This window comes from Balaenoptera borealis, assembly GCF_965194805.1.
Source record: "Balaenoptera borealis genome assembly, chromosome: 8".
NCBI lineage: Eukaryota > Metazoa > Chordata > Mammalia > Artiodactyla > Balaenopteridae > Balaenoptera > Balaenoptera borealis.
Genome location: NC_138865.1, coordinates 57,459,883 through 57,483,793, shown reverse-complemented (window position 1 = coordinate 57,483,793; position 23,911 = coordinate 57,459,883). Strand labels below are relative to the sequence as shown.

The following is a 23,911-nucleotide window of genomic DNA, read 5'->3' as shown; positions in this document are numbered from 1 at the left end:
GTTTTTATGTATTCAATTTTGTCCCTTTTTTATGTACTTGAGTATATGGATATATTTACGTTTCATATTCTCTCTGTGTTTGTTTGAAAAGATACATTCTTAAGATACAGGGGAAAAATGGTCTCTTTTGCATTTTCTGGCCATTTCTTGCATTCTCTACCGTCAGGTATACCAGAATTGTCAGGAAAGGAGCAGACTGGGAGCACGGGTGTGTGAAGGAAAGTAGGAAAAGAAAGAACAAAAGCCATCTGGGAAAATTCTTTGACTCTTTTTTCCAACCTCAATCATGTCAGGAAATCTAAACATCTAAGAGAAGAAAATGGGAATTGTTATCTTGTCAGGCATAAGACACCTTTAAAGTAATTTAAAATTAAAGCTTAAATGTTCTAGTGTAATTTAAAACTTCAGCGCTGAGTTTTATCTCTGAATATAACAACACATAAGCTTCTTTGGTGAAAGGGCTAGAACTTTTATTTTATGTAAATGTCATAAAATCTATTTATTTACTCCAGTACCATGGACATTCAAATGGACTATGAGAAAATATATTACCAAAAATATAAACATCTACTTTTAATCTCTAGTACAATGTATGTGCTTTTATTTTCCAGTTTCACAGAGATTTGTTGAGCCCTTACTGTCTTTATGAAGCAGCTCTGGATATAAATAAGCCTGAGGCCACGTCTTCTTTGGGTGGCATGATAAGGTAGTGGCCAAGTATAAGGGGAGAAGAATCATGGATCAAGAATCATGTCCCTTTTCACCACTGACCAAGCGTCTGTGCAACGTGCAGTAGTTTTTTCCCACTCTTGTGAGCCCTAGTTCTTCGGCTGTGAAATGGGGTAATAGTAGTACCTTCTCATTGAGTGGCTTTGAGAATTGAGATAATGCCTATAAAGCTAAACCTAGCACAGTGCCTGACATATATGTTCACACACGTTAGCTATAATTAAAAACTTGGAATTTATTATCACTTGAGAAGAGTAGAAAGAGAGGTGAAGGGGAGCTACTGTATGTTATGCGTTTTTGTGTATATTATTTCATTTAATTCTTATAACAACTCCATGAGGGATGATTCTTCTTATGTTATGGATAGGATGCAGGCTCACACAGGTTAAGTAACATGTCTAAGATCACATAGTGAATACATGGCAAACTGAAGTTTGGAACCCGAGGCCTCTTCAGTTTCAAAGCCCATATTCTTTCCACTATACTGTGCTACTTTTAATTGCGACATAATGTGCATATACATGAAATAACCAAATATCAAACCAAAACCATGAAGTAATAACATGAGTGGTTTGTTCATTCATTCATCAGTTAGAAATCTTATTTCCAGATACTCTGCTAAGTGCTAGCAATACAAAATCATGATTACATTACACTAGGTGCTCTTGTTTTCTGGGGGGATAAAAGTATACAAATAAGTGAAAATAGAAAAATAAATATTCATGAAGGAATGCCAACATGTGATTGAATATAGCAGCCAACTGTAGTTGGGGAAGGGTGGGGCAAGGATCTGGAAAGGCCTTACAAGGAGGGGAACCTTGACAGAGTCTGAAAGGTGGAGAAGGCATTTACCCCACATAGGGTAGAAGTGTATCCCAGACAGTGGACAGACCGGAGGCAGGTGTGAACTATGGAACATCATATTTCCTGACTCACAAGTTCCATGTAACCAGATTACAGAGTACAAGTGAGGAAATGCTAGATGAGGCTGGACAAGGAAGTAAAGCGCTTGTGAACCAGGCTGCACACAGCTGCAGTGTCACATGGCAAAGGGTATGCCTGTAAGGAAGCCTGAAGAATCAAAGCCATAATCCAGTTAATCTACCGCATTAACTATGTTGTTGAGGCTGAAACTGAACCAGTCTGTCTTAAGAGCTTTGGCTCTTGAACCAATGCTGAATGTCTGCTTGAGGACTAAATTGTTGTGGTGTGAATCAAGTTGATAATTAATGTCTTCTACCTCTCTTTTCTGATTTGTTTCTGCCTCCATATTGCCCTTCCTTCTTGATCTCTAGGTACCCAGACCTCTCAGGTTGTTTTCTTCTATCTGGAGACTCCTTTACACTGCTCTGCTGACTGACTCACATATCCCCACCTAGCCTATCTTGTTGTCACTGAGCTAAAGAGCCAAACTGGTCTGTACTAAGATTTAATAACTTATGGAGAGAGGAATGCATAAAATATTTCTACAGCTTTGGCATTGGTAGCTAAAGGTTAGAATTGATAACTACAAGGAATAAATATTTAATGATGTGGTAGCAGGTGTATATATGTATATGTATATATATATATATACACACATATATATGCATATTAGCAAGTATATGTGTGTAGATATATTTATCAGGTACATGTATATGTGTGTGTGGATGGATGGAGAGATAGATAGATAGACAGACAGACATATCTCAGGTACATAACTGAGCATTCCTCAAGAGAAGACTGTATATGTAATTATTGTCAACTTGGTTTGTCTGCATAAACTGTAGCACCCTGTGAGGCCAGCACAGCAGAACTGGAAAACAGACAGGTAAAATTTGGTTAACTAACTTGAAGTATTCTGTGTTCTGAGTACTAAGACTCTAGTGGTAAGAACATATTAGGAGCTAAAGTAGAAATGGCGAGGGGGCCTCATTGTAAGGCCCTCTTGTGGGTACTTTGATTCCTTCATCAGTTTATGTAGAGCTGCACACTCTACTTAAAATCAGTCAATAATTTACAGGGCTTAAAACATCATCATGGAGGTCGAAGTAATGAAAAATGTATCAGAATTTAATTGCATATAGCCACATCATCTAAACTGTGGCTAATTTTGTCATCTCTTTGGCTATTTTTAAGAACCATGTGCAGTATGTATTCCTTCCCCTTAAGAACGGCCCATCCATATCCCCTCAAAATCTTAAGAATTATGTTTGGGAACTCTGATTTCTGGGTTACATTATTCACAAAAGTTAGGTGTTAACCTTATATCATATGTCATCACGGGTTGGAATCATGGTGGACCTGTAGAACTTCAGAGCTGGAAAGAGTCTAGCTCCTCATTTTATAGGCAAGGGAAGTGAGAACTAGGAAGACTAATTCACTTGCCTAAATGACCCAGCTAGATTACAGCAGAACTGGGAGGGAAAAATATAGTCTTCTGATCTCTAGTCTAATACTCTTTCCATCATACTATGTGACTGGCATAATCTCCTTGCAATACTATTCAGGCTTACTAAATCACATCACTCCTCATTTTTTATAATACTAGATTCTAGAAGACTTAACTTGATCATAAATGCTACACAGGAGACAAATGGCTTAGTGTCATTGTTTCAGAAGCCTTGGTCTGCAAAGTGGCTTTGATTTATAGATAGTTTATTGAGTCATTATATTATTATTACACTAATGCTTTATTTATTTTTGTTGTTGAAAAAAACACCCTTAGAAAATGAAGATATTAAAGTCTTGAAAAATGGTTAATGGACATGTCTAATTACTGTATTTCATAAGATTTCTAAAATGCAGAAATTTAGTAGACACATTTTGTATTGTGAATATATATTTAGCTGATGGACTGTAACAGTTCAAATAGAATCATTTACAGCTTATTGAGTAAATAAAAGTGCCTCCATAAAGATTCACATGACACCTAGCTTTTATTTAAGGTAACTGATTTCTTTTGTAAAAATTGCTTAAATTTGGATTTACATGAGAGACTACCAGAACACCTCAGCAGTTTAAAAAGTAGCTTAAATGACCACAGATTTAAAATATAACATCAGATGGTGAATATTCACTTTTTTTAAAATAAATTTATTTATTTTACTTATTTATTTTTGGCTGTGTTGGGTCTTCGTTGCTGCGCAAGGGCTTTCTCTAGTTGCGGCTAGCGGGGGCTACTCTTCGTTGCGGTGCGTGGGCTTCTCATTGCAGTGGCTTCTCGTTGCAGAGCACGGGCTCTAGGTGCGCGGGCTTCAGTAGTTGTAGCTTGCAGGCTCTGGAGCACAGGCTCAGTAGTTGCGGCTCACGGGCTTAGTTGCTCCGCGGCATGTGGGATCTTCCTGAACCAGGGCTTGAACCCGTGTCCCCTGCCTTGGCAGGCGGATTCTTAACCACTGTGCCACCAGGGAAGCCCTGAATATTAACTTTTAATGGTCTCTGATAAAAAGTTATTTAACTCTCTTTTACTCTCTGTGTTATATTAAAAGTGTTATGATATATTTCTGAATATTATTTGTAACAAGAAAAATAGTTCATATTTACTTGTTATTTTAACATCCTATTTTCAAATCAAGATTTCACCAGAATTCTTGCTGGTTTGTTTTTAAGCTATTAAGTGACTTAAAATCAAATTTTATCCTATTTCATGAAAAAGATTATTTTCTAGCAGTGTATGAAGTGTAGCAAATGACCTCAGTAACAGAAAAATAATTGTTTTCATTTACACAAAAGTAAGTCTGTTTACTTGATGGAAGGCCTATCTTTTGAGGGGTGCAAGTCTTGAAAGAAATCTCTTTTTTAAGGTTATTTCCCATGTTTAGGACATAAGGTCAGAAGACAGTATGCAAAAAGTGAGACTCTGACTTGAAATACTAGAGAAATAATACCCCATTTCAAGGTTATTTGGTCAAAAATGTTATATTAGATTTAAAAAAAATGCTTTCAGACAACATGGTGGAAAATAGACATTTAAAAGAGTAAGATCAGAAAAGGCAAAAGAGGGGCCCCTTTGTAGAGTTCCAAGATCCACTGACTATATTAAGGGGAGATGGGCAGTTAGAGACCTTCCCTGAAGGATGTGTAACGAGTTAGGTTGATGGACTCATAAGAAAAGAAAAGGAAACTTCAAGTACAGAATATAGATTTGAGTAAAATATATATCCATCTATCTAACACTGCAAAACAGGCATGGCTGGTCAGTTTGGCACAGTTGCCTTTCTCTAGTCTAAAGCATCAAGAAGAAAATACTCTCAGAGAATAGGTGACCTTCCTTGGTCTGATTCTGCACACTCCTCTCTTTTCATATATAGTTTTTTTAGACCAGAACTTGAAGTATTTATAAAGATGTAACAACAAAATTTTGAAGGCTGCCTGACAATATTTTTTATCATAATAAATAGTATGATTTTTATCTCCTGCTCTTCCATTATTCCTCTCGCCCCTAAGTCTGGCAGAATCAGTTAGTAGATGGCATTGTAGTCTTTACAGCAGCAAAATCAATCAAGTAATAACACTGCCAATTCAGATACGCGGCTAAAAAAAATCACCAAAGATGGTTCTAGCAGCAGGAAAAGTGCAGGAATCTATACCTCGAGCCTCTGATGTAATGAGATGCCTCTGTTCTGGTTCTGAACTGATAGGCTTAGGCCCAGCATTAAGGTTCTGCAAGTGAAACCTCATCGGTGCTTCTAATCAGGGTCGACACAAGACCTCAGGAGTTCTTTTCCTTCTGCAAGGATAAGCTAAATCCTCTCCTTCATAAAGCCATTCAAGTGGTCATTTTAGGTGAGTTTTTTTTTTTTTTTTTGACTGCCAGCAGAACAAGAGATGATTTCCGTCAGCTGTAGGCTTGCAGTGGAGTATCAAGAAATCAAAAGAACGGAGATCAAAGAAAATTGCTGAACTAGGTGTTAGATGCAGCCATTGATTTTTCTCCAGTTGCAGTTTAAAAAAAATCCACAAAAATGGTAACACATACAACAGTTGAATTTCTAATACGTTCCTAAAGCCAGAGATAGCTTCCTTCTTGTTTTCACATGTAGAAACGGTTTTGTGTAACATGACATAATAAAGCAGATCCTTAGAGTTCACGCTATTTTGTTGTCAAAACCATGAGAATCTACCAAAAAGATGTTTGTGTGTTTTTTAAAAAAACTCTGCAGTATAAAAAGTGGTTTTTAGTGGAGACACTTATGACTAGACTTATCTCAGCAACATTTATTTGCTGGGAATGTGGAAAACTCTGATATACAATTGATTACTATTTTCCTACTATCTATAAAAGCCATAATATAACACCTATCTGCTTTACTGGTAAAACTTCATTTATGTTAAAGGTTAACTACTGTTTACTGGTACTACTTAAGGCTTAAATTATAGCTTCAACAAAATATTCTGTTTTTAAGTACTTAATGAGTGTGTGGGTTTCTTAAGTTTGATTTCCAGTAGTTTCTGGGTAACTGTAATGTTTTAAAATATGTGACAAATTGTTTTCATGTTGCACTCCCATATTTTGATATATGATTTCCAAATACTCGTAACAGAAACAGTCTTTATTAAAACAGGGTGGTGGCAGTATTATTAAAGGTAAAGACAAAAAGTTCATCTCACTGGCATTTTATACGTTGGTGTGCTGTTTTCTATAGGGCACTAGGCTTAACTTGTTTTCCTTTGTGCTATGTTGTTCAATTAAATAAGTCAGGCTGATAACTTAAAAAACATAAATATCCATAGTTCATTTTCTAAGCAGTCTAATCTCCCAATTATATAGCATATATTATATAGCACAGTGAGAAAACATTATTAGCATTGGTTTCTGTAATTTGCCAGCGGATGGAAGCAGAGGTAAAAATGCCTGATTGCACTGACCCTTTGATTCAATAACTTGATAAAAGTTTTATACCAAGTTTTAGTGTCTAGGCAAACACCTGATGTCCTGACAAGTTTATGATATAGAACAAATGAGGTTCAATCACAACTTGGAAAATAATTTCATATTTATGTATTATCATATAGATTATTTAAGTGGCAGTTTCCACCCCATTCCATATTACAGTGATTCTTAGTCCACTTCTCTGTTTATGGTTTCAGAGTCTGTTTAAGAGTTTTCAATTCTATGTTTATTATTCTTTTCTTTTTTATATCATAGACAGGATCACGAGACCATTCAAATCTCTCCATTCCTTCAAGAGCTGCTCTTCCTGCTGACACAATTGATGTTGGGGATATTTTGCCATTGAAAGCTGAACCTGACACAGCTTACACTTTCTTAAAGGAGACACTTATAAATCCTGCGCCCCTGCCGTCATCTCACTCCTCTCCAGTGATGATGTCTGCTACTGCCGAGAGACCAGCTCAGATTGGATTATGACTTTATGAAATAAAAAGGATGCAGGAAGAGTTAACAGTACAATTAAAATTGTTTTGAAGGGGGATTTTCTTATCAGTTGAATTTTGTTTCAGCACAAGTGGCTGTGGGTTTTTAAAAATTGTGTGATACCTTGATGTGTGCAGGTATCTGTGTCTCCTTGAATAATGAAATAACCAACTTTTTTTTCCCTCTAAGTTTTATTTATTATCACAGTTGCTCATTTTTATGTAACATATTTTTAAATGTTAAAGAATGACACATTTTGGATAATTTCCTTCAGACTTAAAAAAAAAATCAATAAGCCATTTTAGTCTCTATCTATCAAAGTTGTTTCATACTTGTCTGTTTTAAAGCAGGACTGCAATACTTTAATAGGATTGAGAGAGCTATTTGAAATGTATGCCAATGATTCCTGTCATTTCATGGCAGCCCTGCCATGGTTCACTGAGCCCCCTCTTCTCTCTTGTCAGCTCAACTGAAGACAAGCATTTAGTTGCAAACTTTAAGCAGGTTGTGCAAAACAGAAATGATGTGACTGCTTCCCCTCCTGCACAATAATGTCACTCCTGGTCAGTGTGAGAAGGTCAGGTTGCTCCTTGTAAAGCTACATGATACCACTTGCCCATTTGAACAAGTTAAGTTAACTGCTGAATCTGGTCCCTGCAGGCACTGAAAACTCATCCTTTTATCAAGCCTGCATTTGATAAGAAAGTAGAGCAGTTGTGCTGGGAAGATGTCTGTGGTGTGTTTAGGCACTTTTTAAGGACAGTTCCCACACCAGTACAGCAGGTAATATATTTTGTATAAGCTGAAAAACTTCAAGGTAATGGCTGTTTTGACCTTCAAAATAGACTCCTTTTTTGTTTGTGTTGTTGGTAGGACCCAAGAGTGACGCCCATCTTTGATGCTGACAGAATTTAAAACAAGGCCATTGCCCTGCATTTTCTGCCTTGTAGCACACAAAAGTAAAATTGTATGTCAGGCCGAGATGTCGGGGAGCTGACAAGATGCCCCAGTGACATTTCAGCTAGAAAGAGCAAGTGTCTTGCAACCAAGTGGTCAAATATCAAATAATAGGTCAAGCAGGAAGGAGCTGAGTTCTAACCACAAAGAGGTTTCTGGTAACTTACTTGACAAGCTTTTGGGTGCTTTGTGGCTTGACAAAGTGATGTTCTGTTGGGTATCGCTAGGCAGACTGTTCTTTATTGCCTTCAGAAGATCAGACATTGACATTGATTAAACTCTTTAACCCTTAAAGGTTAAATCCTTGCAGTTTGCATCATGGTAAGTGAAGAACAAAAGGATATTTGTAATTTGTATTTGTTTTTGTCTTAATCGTTTAACTCCCCAGTGATATTAACTTCTGATGTGAATGGTGCTTCTTGACAAAGAATTTTAATACAAAATCCATATTTTGTATTACTTTTCATTTTTGAGTTCTTCATTATGGATGCATTAGAGAATAACAGTATGTATTATGGAATCTGTATTGTCTTAACTTTACAGTGACATTTGATTCAAATATACCCAACTTCTAAAAATTTTTTTTTATTGGACTTGGTAAATAAAATTGGTGTACTGTCTGTGTATTAGCCAAATCAACCAAGTGACTTATACCATCTGAGATAACACAGCACTATTACTGTCATACTGTGCAGCACAATACTATTTCTCATAGTACTGGGACAGTATAATAGGGTTTATATAAATCTTTAGAAAGCTGTTTCTGTGAAGTGAAATTAATCTTTAACCAAATTTCTCTACTTCTTTCCTTGGAGTTCTTTTTATTAACCATTCTGTGTTTTGAATATTAAAGAATATGCCCTGTAATATAATATGACATGTATGAAATTCAACTTGAAAATTTATTGTAACACAGAAAATGCTATTGTTTTTATATGGATCATAGAATAATTCCTGCACATTTCAAAATGCTTTCCTCTGCCGTTCCATATAGTGATTAGGATATTGCCCATATAGAAATCAAATACAGTTTTTTAGTTCATGTGACATCATTGAGCTTCCACTTCTCACACTGCAGAAAAACAGTGTTACTTTACATCACTTATATGTCTGGTTTGTGTGTGTTATGTTTGTGTTAAATCTGTTTTCAGATCCTAGTAATTTAAGGGGAAGGAGCACCTTTGTAAACTTTGCCTTGGACAGACCTTGGTCTTCTTGCCTTAATTTTACAATCTGTTGATGGGATAACACCAGAAATAAATGTATATGTCTCTCCATATATGGGAGTATCTGATTTTACAGATAAATTTTATACAATAAATTCTGAACTATAAATTCAAAAAGATTATTAAATCAAATCAAAGCACGTCACGTTTATAACCAACTAGATGCTAAAGGCCATAGAGACTGAAGGATGAGCCTTTTGAGTGATCATTAGTACTCACTACCAAATATAGTAATTTTTATACCGTATGCTTTTTTCCCCAGAAGTCAGACCCAGCAGGAGGAGAAGATTTAATGACACATCCTATGGAGATCTGAGAAACTCTAGACTGCTTCCGAGCTCCTCAGTGACCAGTGGCTGCATATTTGAGATCTGTGTTGTGTTGACAAAGACGGTTGCTCTATCAGCTTCTTTACTTCCTTAAGAATGATGTATAAAGTAGACTTCTCCAGAGAACAACTTCAAATATTTTTGCAGGGGAAAGGAAGTTTTACTTTACACCTTAGTATGTAGATTTTCTTACCTTTTGTGATCTAGAAAAATACTTGTATTATCCATCACTATCAAAGGGATTCTTTTTTTTTTTTAATTTATTTTATTTATTTATTATTTTTGGCTGTGTTGGGTCTTCGTTGCTGCACGTGGGCTTTCTCTAGTTGCAGCGAGCGGGGGCTACTCTTTGTTGCAGTGTTCGGGTTTCTCATTGCAGTGGCTTCTCTTGTTGCGGAGCACGGGTTTTAGGTGCACGGGCCTAGAGTGCAGGCTCAGTAGTTGTGGCGCAGGGGCTTAGTTGCTCCACGGCATGTGGGATCTTCCCAGACCAGGGCTCGAACCTGTGTCCCCTACATTGGCAGGCAGATTCTTAACCACTGTGCCACCAGGGAAGCCCCAAAGGGATTCTTAAAGTTATTGTTTTGACACCTAAGTCATACTTATTGAGGCTTTGCCAGCATTTTTAACATAAACATTTTAGGCTGACATAATGCAAATGCAGAGAGGTGCAGGAAATTGGGAGAATTGCCAATTCAGTGATAATTTAATGACATAGGTAAATAACCTCTTAAATAGTAGAATGATAACTTTAATTTACCAAATGTCTGACTCTTATTAAACTTGGCAACAGTACTTATTTCACATTTATAATATATGCTGTTATCAAGCGTTCAATGAGAGCATTACTATTTTCATGTTAGTTTATTTACCAGTTACATCTGAGTTTATTCTATGGACAATACTGAACAATGGTAAATCGATCTTATTTTACTATGCACTTTTTATAGACAAGTTTTCTCATGTAAAAGGTGGAAAGTAACATATTTACTGAGCAGCTATTCTATGCCAGCTATTATAGCAAAACCCTAGTGTTCTCACAATAAACTTCTTAGGTATTTCCATCACCATCTTATAGACAAATAACTGATCATCTAAAATGTTAAGCATTTGACTACCTAAGATCACACAGAACCTAGTAATTAGTAAGCCCAGAGCTATAACTCCAAAGCCCACATTATTTCCACTTTACTGGGCCTATCTTCCAGAAATAATTAGCAGTTTTTAAAGAGGACAAATTAAAAAAAGTTTTCCTGACTAGTTAGGAATAATTTTTTTTTTCAGTATTACAGGTGATTTTTATTTTCTTCATTTTTGCAATCTATAGCTTTCACATTTTCTTCAACGAACACATATATTTTAATAATGAAAGAAAGTAAACTTTTAAAACCTTACATCTTTGCAGCACCAATTCGTGTTAAGCTAATCCTCCCAGGTAACACATAAGGTTTTTTTTGGTTTTTTTTTAATAGATCTTTATTGGAGTATCATTGCTTCGCAATACTGTGTTAGTCTCTGTTGCACAACAAAGTGAATCAGCCATGTGCATACATATGTCCCCATATCCCCTGCCTCTTGAGCCTCCCTCCCTCCCTCCCTATCCCACCCCTCTAGGTCGTCGAAAAGCACCGAGCTGATCTCCCTGTGCTACGCAGCTGCTTCCCACTAGCTATTTTACATTCGGTAGTGTATATATGTCGATGCTACTCTCACTTCGCTCCAGCTTCCCCCTCCCCACCCCCTGTGTCCTCAAGTCCATACTCTATGTCTATGTCTTTATTCCTGTCCTGCCACTAGGTTCATCAGTACCATTTTTTTTTTTTTAGATTCCATATATATGCGTTAGCATACAGTATTTGTTTTTCTCTTTCTGACTTACTTCACTCTGTATGACAGACTCTTGGTCCATCCACCTCACTACAAATAACACCATACACAAAAATAAACTCCATATGGATTAAAGACCTAAATGTAAGGCCAGGAATTTAAGGCCAGGAATGTTTCCTCCTTCTTAGAGGAAACCATAGGAAAAACACTCTTTGACATAAACCACAGCAAAATCTTTTTTGACCCACCTCCTAGAGTAATGAAAATAAAAATAAAGATAACCAAATGGGACATAATTAAACCTAAAAGCTTTTGCACAGCAAAGGAATAATTTTCAGAAGTGTGTTTTAGTTTGAAATCTAGATCACTTATCTAGTGATTAGACGAAACAAAATAAAACACATTCGTCTATCTGTATGACTAGTAATGGGAAGAATCGTGCTGTATGTCCCTACCTTTCAAAGGAACCAACCCCCTTTATTATGTTGCCCAGTGTCTCTAGCTTGGGCTGAGAGACCAAATGGATGCTTTTAGGACAGACCCTCAGTTGAAAGATATTGATGGTAAGCCAGCCTGACCAAGCTGTAACTTCCCAATGGAAAATAATGACATATGCTAAGTAAAGCTGATCAAGATAGCATTAACTTGTATAACTCCTAGGATGGAGATGGGGATTTTAAAATATATTTTTTGGACTGTTGTGGCAGACTGAATAATGAACCCAAAGATATCCCCATCCTAATCCCTGGAACCTGTGTCTGTTACCTTATATGGCAACAGGGACTTTACGAGTGTGATTAAGTTCAGGATCTTGAGATGGGGAGATTATCCTGGATAATCTGGGTGGGCCCTAAATGCAGTCACAGATGTCCTATTAGGGGTGGGAGGCAGAGGCTGACTTGACTATGGAGAGGGAAAGGCAATGTGATAATGGAAGCAGAGATTCGGGCAATGCTCTTTGAAGATGGAGGACGGGGCCATGAGCTGAGGATACAGGTGCTGCTAGAAGCTAACAAAGACCAAGAAACAGGTTCTCCTCTCAAGGGTCAGAAAGGTAAGAGAACAAACTTGTTTTGTTTTAAGCCACAGTTTGTAGTAATATTTTGCAGCAGCCGTGGAAAACTAATTCAACCAGTAAACTTTTAGTGTTCTTTGGAAAGATCAATACATTGATCTTTTAATATTTTCTAACAGAAAAATCATTTCTTCTTTTAAATTATCCTGATCAGTTGCTTCCATAACTTGAAATTCCCATTCTTTTAGGTTTCCATTTTATATTCCTAGCTTCTGAATATAATAAACAGTGATTGTCTAATTGGGACATTTAGTCACATTCTATTGCCATCATTTTTGATGATTTTTAAATTAACTTGTGATTTCAGTATGCATTTTAATGTCTACAACTTTAAAAAGGTATCATGCTTTAAATGTGTAAATTTATCTTAAAGGTCTATTGTTTTAATTTGGTTCCCCTTTTGTTGGCATATTTTTATAGCTTTCTTACAAAAGAAATTCAAACTTGAAAGAATTTATGTTAATCATAGCTTAAAATAATGATTCAGAATTTATAAATCATATCTTAAATGTGCCAGAGCATTTTTCTTTGCTGTTTACCCATGAGTTCAACATATGTCATTTATCCATGCTTTTTGTTACCATTGAAGTGAAAGAATTTTAATAATTTTCGCAAACAGTGAAATCTTCAAAAAATTTTGTTGTATAATATTTGAATATACTTTATCTTCACTTTGGTGAAATCATATAGTTTTTTAAAAATGGTGCAGTTCAATGAGAGCAACTTGAACTGAAATGATTGTGTTCAATATAATGAAACCTAAAATATTGAAGGCTTAAACCTAAGGTGTTAAATATTTCAAGTACAACAAAAACAAAACAAACAAAAAAACCTCTGGGTCTGTAAGGAACACATCCATCCCTCCTGGTTACGTGAGACATAAGTATGGACATTTACATATCACAGACGAGTGCCCTCTTTCCTCTTGAACCTTGGCAATTGTAGTATGTCTCTTTTCTGGCTCTGGAATGTGTCGATTGGCATACCCAAGTATCAGATGTCCTGTGAGTTCATACCTGGGTGCTTTCATATTTTCTCTGAACCACTTCCTGCACAAGCCTTTTTTGTTTGTTTGTTTTAGATCCAGCTGACTCCCAAACAGGTCTCCCAAACCGTATCTTCTGTGCAAATTAAATTTCCATTGACATCTCAAACGGAAAATTTGTTCTTAATCTTTGCAGCAGTGAGATCTAGTTGATATTGTGTGCTATAAATTGTAAAATATCTGGATACAGTATGAGAAGGAGATAAATCAAAACAGAGTTTTGCTCTTTCGTCTAAATCCTCTTGTGTTCGGGTTTGTTAGGTGCTTGGGCATAGGTTTTCAAAGCACTGACCTTAATGCTAGTCATGCAGCAGAAACCCCACATAGGTTTTGAAAACTACTAGGTTAATGTTATCTGAAGACAGTTTTGTTTTTTGTTTTTTGTTTTTTTTTTTTTGCTGTTTAATTGAGTCATGCTTCATTGTCTTCTACTGCGTGTTAATGCCGGTGAAATACTGATTGTTGACAGAGTCCTCCCAGTGAAGCGGCTCCAGAAATGTTGTGCTGCTGTAGGAAACTATGTAAAATAAAAAGTCTTATTTAGATCTGTAGAAGGCTCAGCTGACAGGTTAAGAGCTATCTGATATTCATAAATTTTCACTAATGGCAAGAATATAAGGGGAGCTACCTGTTCTCAATAGATCCCTTCTATGTTTTGGTGTATTTATATAAGGGAAAAATCTTAAATACAATCCAGAGTGAATGGAATCATATTGAATGCCTCGTAGAGAGCACCATACAAGAAATAAATCTAGAATCTAGAATAGGATATCTAATTTTGCCTTTTTTCTTCCGGCAATAAGCAAAATATATTTTTCTTTACTTTTTCTAAGCTCACTTCTGGTCTGAAAGTAAGAGGCTGTCACAGTAAAACTGTGCATGGAAAGCTGTGGCACTTGAACACTCCAGGAAAATCATTTAGGACCTGAGGCATAAAGGCAACAGTTCATTCCAGTGACCTTGATGTACAGCTGACTACTGCACTCACTGTGAGTCCTTTTATGGTTCCAGAAGCATCACCTGTGATTACACTTAAGTTTTCCTCTGGGCTGGGGAGAAATAATTCTAAATATATACTGTGAAGACTAGAGAGAGATTCCTATGAAGCAGAGTTCACATTCAGAGTGAGAATTAAAATTATGCTTTCAGGTAGTTAATGGTGGTGATGTTCTTACTGAAGTGTGCCTGGGTCCAAGACTCCTTGAAGGACACAGCAGGGCTGCCAGCACACCTTCAGAGGGCATCATCTACAACATCATCTGTATGACTAGTGCACAACCCACAGGGCTGCACATAGCAGTCCTGGCACGTGGGTGCCATTTTCAACTTCAAAGTCACTTAATAACCTGTAGGGCTTCTTACTCTCTTTAATCTGTAGGGAGGCAGAATCCTGTTCTCTGTAAGAGAAAGTTCCGAGGAAGTCTGACACAGTCTTCCCTGAATATCAAGTTAATCAGAGTAGAAACCCTGTGTCCCTTTATCACTAAACAACTTTGCAATTTACAATCACACATTGACAAAGTTTATCTGCTTCATAACAATTCAGATAAGAGTTCACACACTTAGATTACAGCACATGCTTATCTTTAAAAAAGTAAACAGCTCTATCGTGATATAATTCACATATCATACAATTCATTCCATAGTTTTTAGTATAGTCCAAGGATGTGCAACCATTACCACTTTCTAATTACAGAACATTTTCATTACCCCAGAGAAAAGCTCCGTACCCATTGGCAGTCACTCTCTATTCCTCATTACCCCCAGCCCCTGACAATTATAATCTACTTCCTGTCTCTATGGATTTGCCCATTCTGGACCTTTCACGTAAATAGAATCATATGTATTGACTTTTTTACCTGTCTTCTTTCATTTAACATGATGTTTTCAAGTTTTATTTATATTGGAGCAATGTATCAGTATTTCATTCCTTTAAAGTGGAATAATATTCCATTGTATGGATATACCACATTTTCTTTATCCACTCATCAGTTAATTGACATTTGGTTTGTTTCTACTTTGGGATTATTATGAAGAATACTGCTGTGAACATTCATGTAGAAGTTTTTGTGTGGGCATATGTTTTCATTTTCTTGTGTAAATACCTAGGAGTGGGATGGCTGGGTTATATGATAACTCCAAGTTTAAGCTTTTGAGGAATTTTCAGCCTGTTTTCCAAGGTGACTACACGTCTTACATTCCTACCAGCAATGTATGTTTTCCAATTTCTCCACATCTTTGCCAGAACTTGTTATTGTCCTTCTTTTTGATAATAGACATACTGGTGGATATGAAGTGGTATCTCACTGTGGTTTTGATTTGCATTTTGCTAATGACGAATGGTTTTGAGCATCTTTGCATGTGTTTATTGGCCATTTGTATATCTTTTTTGGAGAAATGTCTATTCAAGTCCTTTGCCCGTTTTTCAATTGGTCTATTCATCTTCTTTTCTTTAATTGAAGTACAATTGACATACAGTATTGTAATAGTTTCAAGTGTACCTCATAGTCACTCAACATTTTTATACATTTTTTAAGTGACCACTGAGGTAAGTCTAGTTATCGTCTGTCACCAAAGTTATTGCAATATTACTGACTATATTTCCTATGCTGTAAACTATACCCCCATGACTTATTTATTTTATAACTGGAAATTTGTACCTCTTAATCCCCTTCATCTATTTCACCCCCAACTCCTCTCCCCTCTGGCAGCTACGTTTGTTTTCTGTATCTCTGAGTCTGTTTCTGTTTTGCTTTGTTCGTTTGTTTTGTCTTTTAGACTCAACATGTAAGTGAAATCATAAGGTAACTGTCTTTCTCTGTCTGACTTATTTCACTTAGCATAATACCCTGTAGGTCCATCCATGTTGTTACAAATGGCAAGATTTCATTCTCTGTTATGTCTGAATAATATTTTGTTGTATATATATGTATATAATCACATCCTTTTTATTCATTCATCTATCAATGGACACTTAGATTGTTTCCATATCTTGACTACTGTAAATAATGGTGCAATGAACATAAGTGTGCATATATCTTCCAGAAGTGGAATTATTGGATCATACAGTAGTTCTATTTTTAATTTTTTGAGGAACCTCCAGACTGTTTTCCATAGTGGCTGCACCAACTTATATTCCCACCAACAGTGCATGAGGGTTCCTTTTTCTCTACATCCTTGCCAACACTTGTTATTTTTCGTCTTTTTGATAATCACAGACATATATAAATCAATGGAATAAAAGAGATCCCAATAAACCCATGCATATAAGGTTAAGTAATCTATGATGAAGGAGGCAAGAATAGACAATTGAGAACAGACAGTCTCTTCAACAAATGGTGTTGAGAAAACTGGATCACTGTCTTCCACCATATACAAAAATAAATTCAAAATGGATTAGACTGGAATGTAAGACATGAAACCATGAAACTCCTAGAAGAAAACAGACACAGTACACTCTTTGACATCGGTCTTAGCAATATTTTTTGGACCTGTCTCCTCATGCAAGCGCAACAAAAGCAAAAATAAACAAATGGAACTACAGCAAACTAAAAAAACTTTTTGCACAGTGAAGAAAACTATCAACAAACGAAAAGCCAATGTACTGAATGGGAGAAGATATTTGCAAATTATACATCGGATAAAGGTTAATGTTCAATATGTAAAAAGAATCTATACAACTTAATGTCAAAAAGCCAAACAACCTGATTAAAAAAAATGGGCAGAGGAGCTGAACAGACATTTTCCAGAGAGGACCTACAGACACTGAAAAGATTCTCAACATCGCTAATCATCAGGGAAATGCAGATTGTCTTTTTACTCTTGAGTAGTAACAGTTCATTATATATAATCTGGATATAAGTTCCTTGTATATGGTTTGCAAATATTTTCTCCCTTTCTGTGGGTTGTCTTTTCACTTATTTCATAGTCCTTTGAAGCACAAACGTTTTTGATTTTGGTTAAGTCCAGTTTACCTATTTTTTTCTTTTGTCACATGCTTTTGATGTTATAGCTAAGAAATCATTGCCTAACCCAAGTTCACAAAGATTTACTTCATGTTTTCCTCTAAGTGTTTTATAGTTTTGGCTGTTACATTTAGGTCAGTGATACATTTTGAGTTAATTTCTGTATATAGTGTGAGGTAGGGGTCCAACTTTATTATTTTTCATGTGAAATTCAGTTGTCCCAGCACCATTTGTTAAAAGACTGTTCTTTCTCCGTTAAGTTGTCTTGGCACTCTTCAAAAATCATTTGACTAAGTATAAGGGCTTATTTCTGGACTCTCTTTTCTGTTCCATTGATCTATATATATCTATTCTTAGCCAGAATCACACTGTCTTGATTACCATAGCTTTGAAATTAACTTTTGAAACATGTGAGTCCTCCAACTTTAATTTTCTTTTAACAATTGTTTTGGCTATTCTCTATCCCTTGCATTTCCATCTGAATTTTAGGATCAGCTTTTTGTCAAATGATTTGTCTCATCTGTTGAGATGATCATGCGGTTTTTGGCCCTTATTCTATTAGTGTGATGTGTTCCATTGATTGAATTTCACATATTAAACCAACCTTGTGTCCCTGGGATAAATCTCAGCTGGTAATGTTGCTGGATTCCATGTGCTAGGATTTGTTGAAGATCTTGCATCTCTGTTTATAAAGGATATTGGTCTGAAGGGGTTTTTTTTTGGTTTGGTATTAGGTTAATACTGGGCTCACAGGAAATGAATTGGGAAATTCTCCCTCCTCTTCTATTTTTTGGAAGAGCTTGGGAAGGATTGATGTTAATTTTTCTTTATACATTCAATAGAATTCACTAGTGAACCTATCTGGGCCTGGGCTTTTCTTTGTGGGATAAAATTGTGGCAATATATACATGACATAAAATTTACTATTTTAATAATTTTTTGACTATTAATTTAATCTCTTTACTAAGACCAAGCTATAATGTTTAGCAAAACTTCAGTGAAGATGTGAGAATAATTGAAGGGAATTTTATCAGAGAAGAGAAAAATCTTAAAAGGGTAATAAATATGAAGACTCCCAGTGTTCTTAGGAAAAGCCCTGCCACAGAGTGACCCTCCTGGTCTGCTGCCATGTCCCAGAGGCCACCTTACTTCTTGACAGTGCGTGTGCTCTGCTGTGTGTCTCCTCTACTTGGAGTCCATGTACTCTACCTATACAATGAGTCCTAGAAAGAGTGAGGCAAGTAATCTCAGCTTTCCTTCCAGACTACTTCCTAGCCACAGTCTGCCGACAGACAACTGCACCCATAATAAAGAGAGTTTTAGATAGAATTATACAAAGCAATTGATGTTTTCTGGAAATTTTTTATTTCAAATTAGGATCTTGGCTTTACTTTCGTAGAACCAAAAGGTCTATGGAAGAGGTTTTCCAAAAACAACAATAATTATCCCCCCAAACTGAATTCAAGCAACAACTGAATTTCTGAAATTACATGTTGTATTCAGGATTTCCAGGGTTCCAGGATCGATTTTTAAACTGGTCTCAAGTCAGAGTTCTTGAACTTCCCCCAGTCCCAGGGGTCTCCTTAGCACATGGCCCAGAGAGAGGATGTAGCAGCTGACCTTCCTCCTCTCAGCATCCTCAGCATCTGGATTCTGTTCCTGGGACAGTGGGCTACCTGTAAGGCCTCTGCTCCCCCCCATGCCCATGTTTTCCAATTTGATCTTCTCTCAATGAAGATCTACTAAAACTCTTTGCTTAAACATTATTTCTCATGGTTTAAGATGCCTAAAACCATCTTCAAAGATCTTTTCTCCAAACTTCCTAAAGTATAGAAGTTCCTTGGTGTTTGTTTAAAGGTTCTCATTCTACTTGGGTAGATATTTGTATCCTGTTGTAATATCATGGCTGATATTCTGGAGTGTTGCTCACATATTTTTTTTTTCTTTTAATAGTTCAGTAGTTTCTTTTAATAGTTCAAAGTTCTGCTACAGACTGAATTGTATCCCCTCAAAATACATATGTTGAAACCATAGACCCTAGTGTGATCTTTTGGAGATGGAGCCTTTGGGAGGTAATTAGGGTTAGGTGAGGTCATGAGGGTAGGACCCCCATGATTGGATTAGGGGCTTTATAAGAAAAAGAAGAGAGAGAGAGATCATTTTTTTCCCATCATGTAAGGACACAATGAGAAGGTGGCTGTCTGCAAGTGAGGAAGAGGGTCCTCACTAAGAACTGAATTGGCTGGTACCTTGATCTTGGTCTTCTCAGCCTCCAGAACTGTGATAAATAAATGTTGTTTAAGCCACCCAGTCTATAGTATTTTGTTATAGCAGCCTGAGCTAAGACAGCATGCTTACTTTCATTGAAAGTTAATGTAAGTGGTTAATGTAGTTAATGGAAGTGGTCCTGATTTATGTGTGATGGGGATGACAGATAGGTGGAGAGATCTGTCTGGAGTGGACAAGAAGATTTTTCAGTTGTAGCTACCTAAACAATGTTAGGTGTTCTTTGTGGATAGAAATACCCAGCTCATTTTAAAGTAGGCCAGAACAACTGGGAGATTCTTACTACTTAGGAAACAATGTCTTACCTTTTCTTCTTCCTTCTTTCCCCTTCCCCACCCCCCTTTTTTGACTCTGTCTGTCTCTTTTCCATATACTCTCAGCATGACTTCCTAAAGGTACATTTTAAATGGTTGGGGTTATTTGAAAAAGTGTCTGAAGTTGTCCTCCCAGCTAAAGGAATTGTACTATAAAGTAGAATAATTTGAAAGGGAGGAGTTTGTCTTTTTCATGCACCATAAAAAGCTTTCAATCCTTTTAATAACTGAAAAGGCTTATACTTCTGTTAAGAGTCTCTAAGAACTTCTGATAAATTTCGTATTGTAGTTGTAGTGTATTTCATGAACCAGGAGAATACAAACTTCTTTTTCCGAGCCTCTGTCTCTCTCCGACACACTTCCTCTCTCATACAGCATACTGAATGCTAATGCATAAGTAATGCAAATTAAGGTGTTCTGTTTATAACTTAATATAAAGAAAGAGATTAGAGCACAGACATAGCCTTTCTGCACTTCTGAGGACTCCTTCTCAATCAGCAGTAATTGAGCTTGTGTCATGTTTATGGTCCAGCGTGGTAGTATGAGAATTTAGAACCAAAGTCACTCAGCAGCTGTGTGACCTTAGGCACATCATTTAACCTCATGGACTTCAGATTCCTCTCAGGGAAAAGGGAGATAATGACACCTATTTTGCTGGGCTCTTGTGAGCATTCTGTGAGAGAATACTTAGCACACAGCTCAATGGCACAGAGTAGTCACTGTCTCCAATAGGGGTAATTTGATTATGAGGCACCAAATCCCACTTAAAATCATTGGAAGGAAAGGGGCATAATTCATGGAACTCCAGGGCAAGGAGTGCAGCCCAGCCTCCAGAGGAAGCAGAGTCTTTCTCTCTCATCTGTTCCTGAGGCTCCCTGTTCTCTCATCACTGTTGCTCTCTGCGCATCTGCTTCTTCTCCTCTCCCTTGCTGACTGGCTGTCTCAGCTGTTTCCATGTGGCCCAGGCCTGGCCACCTTGGCTTCGCGCCACATGATTTTCCAGTTTAGGAACCAAAAAGATCTTAGCTTGAGACTCTTGATTCTTGTGGTCCACTTCCCTATAGTCATTGGTGTCCAGAGAGGGGCCCCCCTGGGCTGTTACCTGCTCAGCAGAGGCAATGGGACGAGATGGAGATGGAGGGGAACACGGTAGATTCTATGAGAAAGTGGTGTGAGGTGAAGAGGAAATCATGGGCATCTCCAGAAAAGTCACTCAAGAAACATGAACTTTCATTCTCCCTTAAAGGTCACCTTCTACCCATATATCCCACCTAATTCTGTCAGGTTTTGTCCTTGACTTCTTGTGCAGTGCTTAACTATGGACTTATACCTGCTTGCTTGCTTTCTTTTTTTTTTTTTCTTTTTAACATCTTTATTGGAGTATAATTGCTTTACAATGGTGTGTTAGTTTCTGCTGTATAACAAAGTGAATCAGCTATACATATACATACATCCCCATGCTAACACATATATATGTTCCTGCTTTCTTGAAGCTCCTATTTCAACTTCCACATAAATATGCGATGTTGGTTATCCTCCTACTTTTTCCTGACAGATTCTTCTTCTTTTCTGGCTCCTTTTCCTCTTTTCCCATAAATAATGAATACTTTGTGAGGTTGTGTCATTATGTCTGCTCTCTTTTCCCCCCAGTCGCCTGTCCCTTGGTGAACTCAACCACAGAGTACTTGGAACACAATACTTGCCAGGCAAATGGGAGTCCTCTTCCTTTCTTTTTTTCCTTATGTTTTTAATTTCTAAGTTCTTTCTTAAGAGATGAAATTTTTACTGTTTTCTTATTTTCGACACTCTCTTCTTAATGCTTGAAACCTGGTAATATGCAATATTTTTTATATTTTATGCAGTTTGTATTATGGATTTTGTAACGTGTGTGTGTGCATGTGTGTGTGTGTGTATCTCTGAAGTATGTAGAGAATATCTAGGAAAGCAGCAATTAGGAATTTAGCACCTTTTAAGGGATCCTCAGTTCTTGTTCCCAAAGTCCCACAGGCAGTTGTTCCTGGATAAACCGTCGTGTTGAATACTGTTTGGGAAATCTCTTTGACTGGTGCTGGATAATTGTGTAAGGAGTTATAATAATCTGCTCATTGAGATGGATGTGATTGCCTGTGATCAGAGCAATCTATAATAATCACTTATGTTTATTCACCCCTAGGTAGGAAGACAAGAACTAAAATTGTGTGTGTGTGTGTGTGTGTGTGTTGGACTTTGGAAACTAAGCACTACTGTGACAGCTTTACCTCTGCTGCAACATAAGGAGGGAATTTGAAGTAGGGAAACCAGAAACTCAGCTCAGAAACAATCCTCCCATCCAGAACCATTGAGGCAACATAAGTAGCCCTTTCCAATCTGTGGCAGAGTAGAAACGAGGGGAATTTGTAGTCCTTGGTGTCAGAAGAGACAGCTGTGTAGTCTCACATCAAGCAAAACTGGTCAGTACGGCTTTGGAATGGTCAAGCCCAGGTGGGCAACAAGACAAGAAAGAAGGTAATGCCAGTGGAACCATGGCCCTGGGACAAATGTGAGCTACTACAGATCATTTGGAGTCCTACGACCTATAATGGTTAGAGAAAGAATAGACATCCAGGGCTCCGAAAGCATACCACAATGGAAGGAAGGGACTACATTGTCATGCCTGTCTAACCAGAGAGGATTTTTAAAACGATGATAACTTTGTGCCAGTAATAGTGCCACTGTGAGTAGTGTGTAGATAAGTACAATCATGCTGGAAAGCATTTGGCCTTATATATCATAATCTTTAAATGATTTCATTACCCTTGCTCCAACTTCTAGGACTCTTTCCTAAGGAAATGGCCAGTGATATACACTAAGATTTCTCTGTGTGATGTGTGTCACATGGTTACTTGTAAAAGCAAAATAAGGGATTGTCGAATAAATTTTGTATTCATAGAACGATGTATTCTGCAATATTGAGGATCACAGTTTCATAGAATACTTATTGCATTGTTCTCATGCAAATTTCACATGCAAAATTCTCATGATTTGGTATTTGATCAAAAAGATAAGACGTAAAACTGTATATAGAAGCTGCTCTTTTTATAGACTTTCCACTCACAATCTTTTATAGATGTGAACTAAGCCACACAACAGAACAAAATGGGCTGATTTTACCCAACAACATATGTTGTGATAAGTTTAAAGTCACTATGGACTTTTGCACAAATGGATTTACATTTGAGAACCAAGCCTATTTTTAAGTAGAATTACTTCTATATGCAAAATGATTTTGATTTGTTTCTACACGTATACAAAATCTATATAGCTGCATTGGTATATAATTGAGAGAAAACACACCAAAATACTACCAGAAGTGGAATTATGGATAATTTTTATTTTCTTTATAAGTGTTATTCTCTTCATCATACTTTTCTATATTTCTATATTTTCTACGATGAACATGTATAATTTTATGTTTAGAATAAAATAAACTCTATAAAAATAGCAAAGGAATTTGTATACAAAGAGCAGTATAAGAAGTGAGGTTCCATAATGTGGCAAATGGAAATAGTCTTGCTTGAAATAATGCAACACACCAGCTAAAAAGACTGTTTGATGCATCACGTAAATTCATTTTCTTCCTTAGTCGAGTGAGAGATGCATTCGCAGCCGGGAATGCAGCTGACCATTTAGTAAGAGTACTCCTCCATTCAGTTAGTATCCTTTATTTAGTCGACAAGACGCCAGTGATACCAATACTGTTAACAGGGACAGTTCCTTATTAGGATATGTCCTGGCAGCCAGGCTCTGTGAACAATACTCTA

The 23,911-nt window shown here is 36.9% G+C and overlaps 1 protein-coding gene across 23 annotated transcripts in view; it reads left to right on the top strand.

Annotated features, from left to right (window-relative positions):
* CCDC171 (coiled-coil domain containing 171) overlaps window positions 1-9,387 on the top strand; it is a 379,181-nt gene extending 369,794 nt beyond the window's left edge. For 22 of the 23 annotated variants that reach the window (XM_082401590.1, XM_082401606.1, XM_082401589.1 and 19 more), the window contains one exon: window positions 6,860-9,387. In XM_082401590.1, coding sequence (XP_082257716.1) covers window positions 6,860-7,081 — 222 coding nt within the window. In that variant the 3' untranslated portion in view covers window positions 7,082-9,387. The remainder of the gene's footprint in view (window positions 1-6,859) is intronic. The other variant, XR_014247354.1, reaches the window with a different exon arrangement.
* The last annotated feature ends 14,524 nt before the right edge of the window (window positions 9,388-23,911 follow it).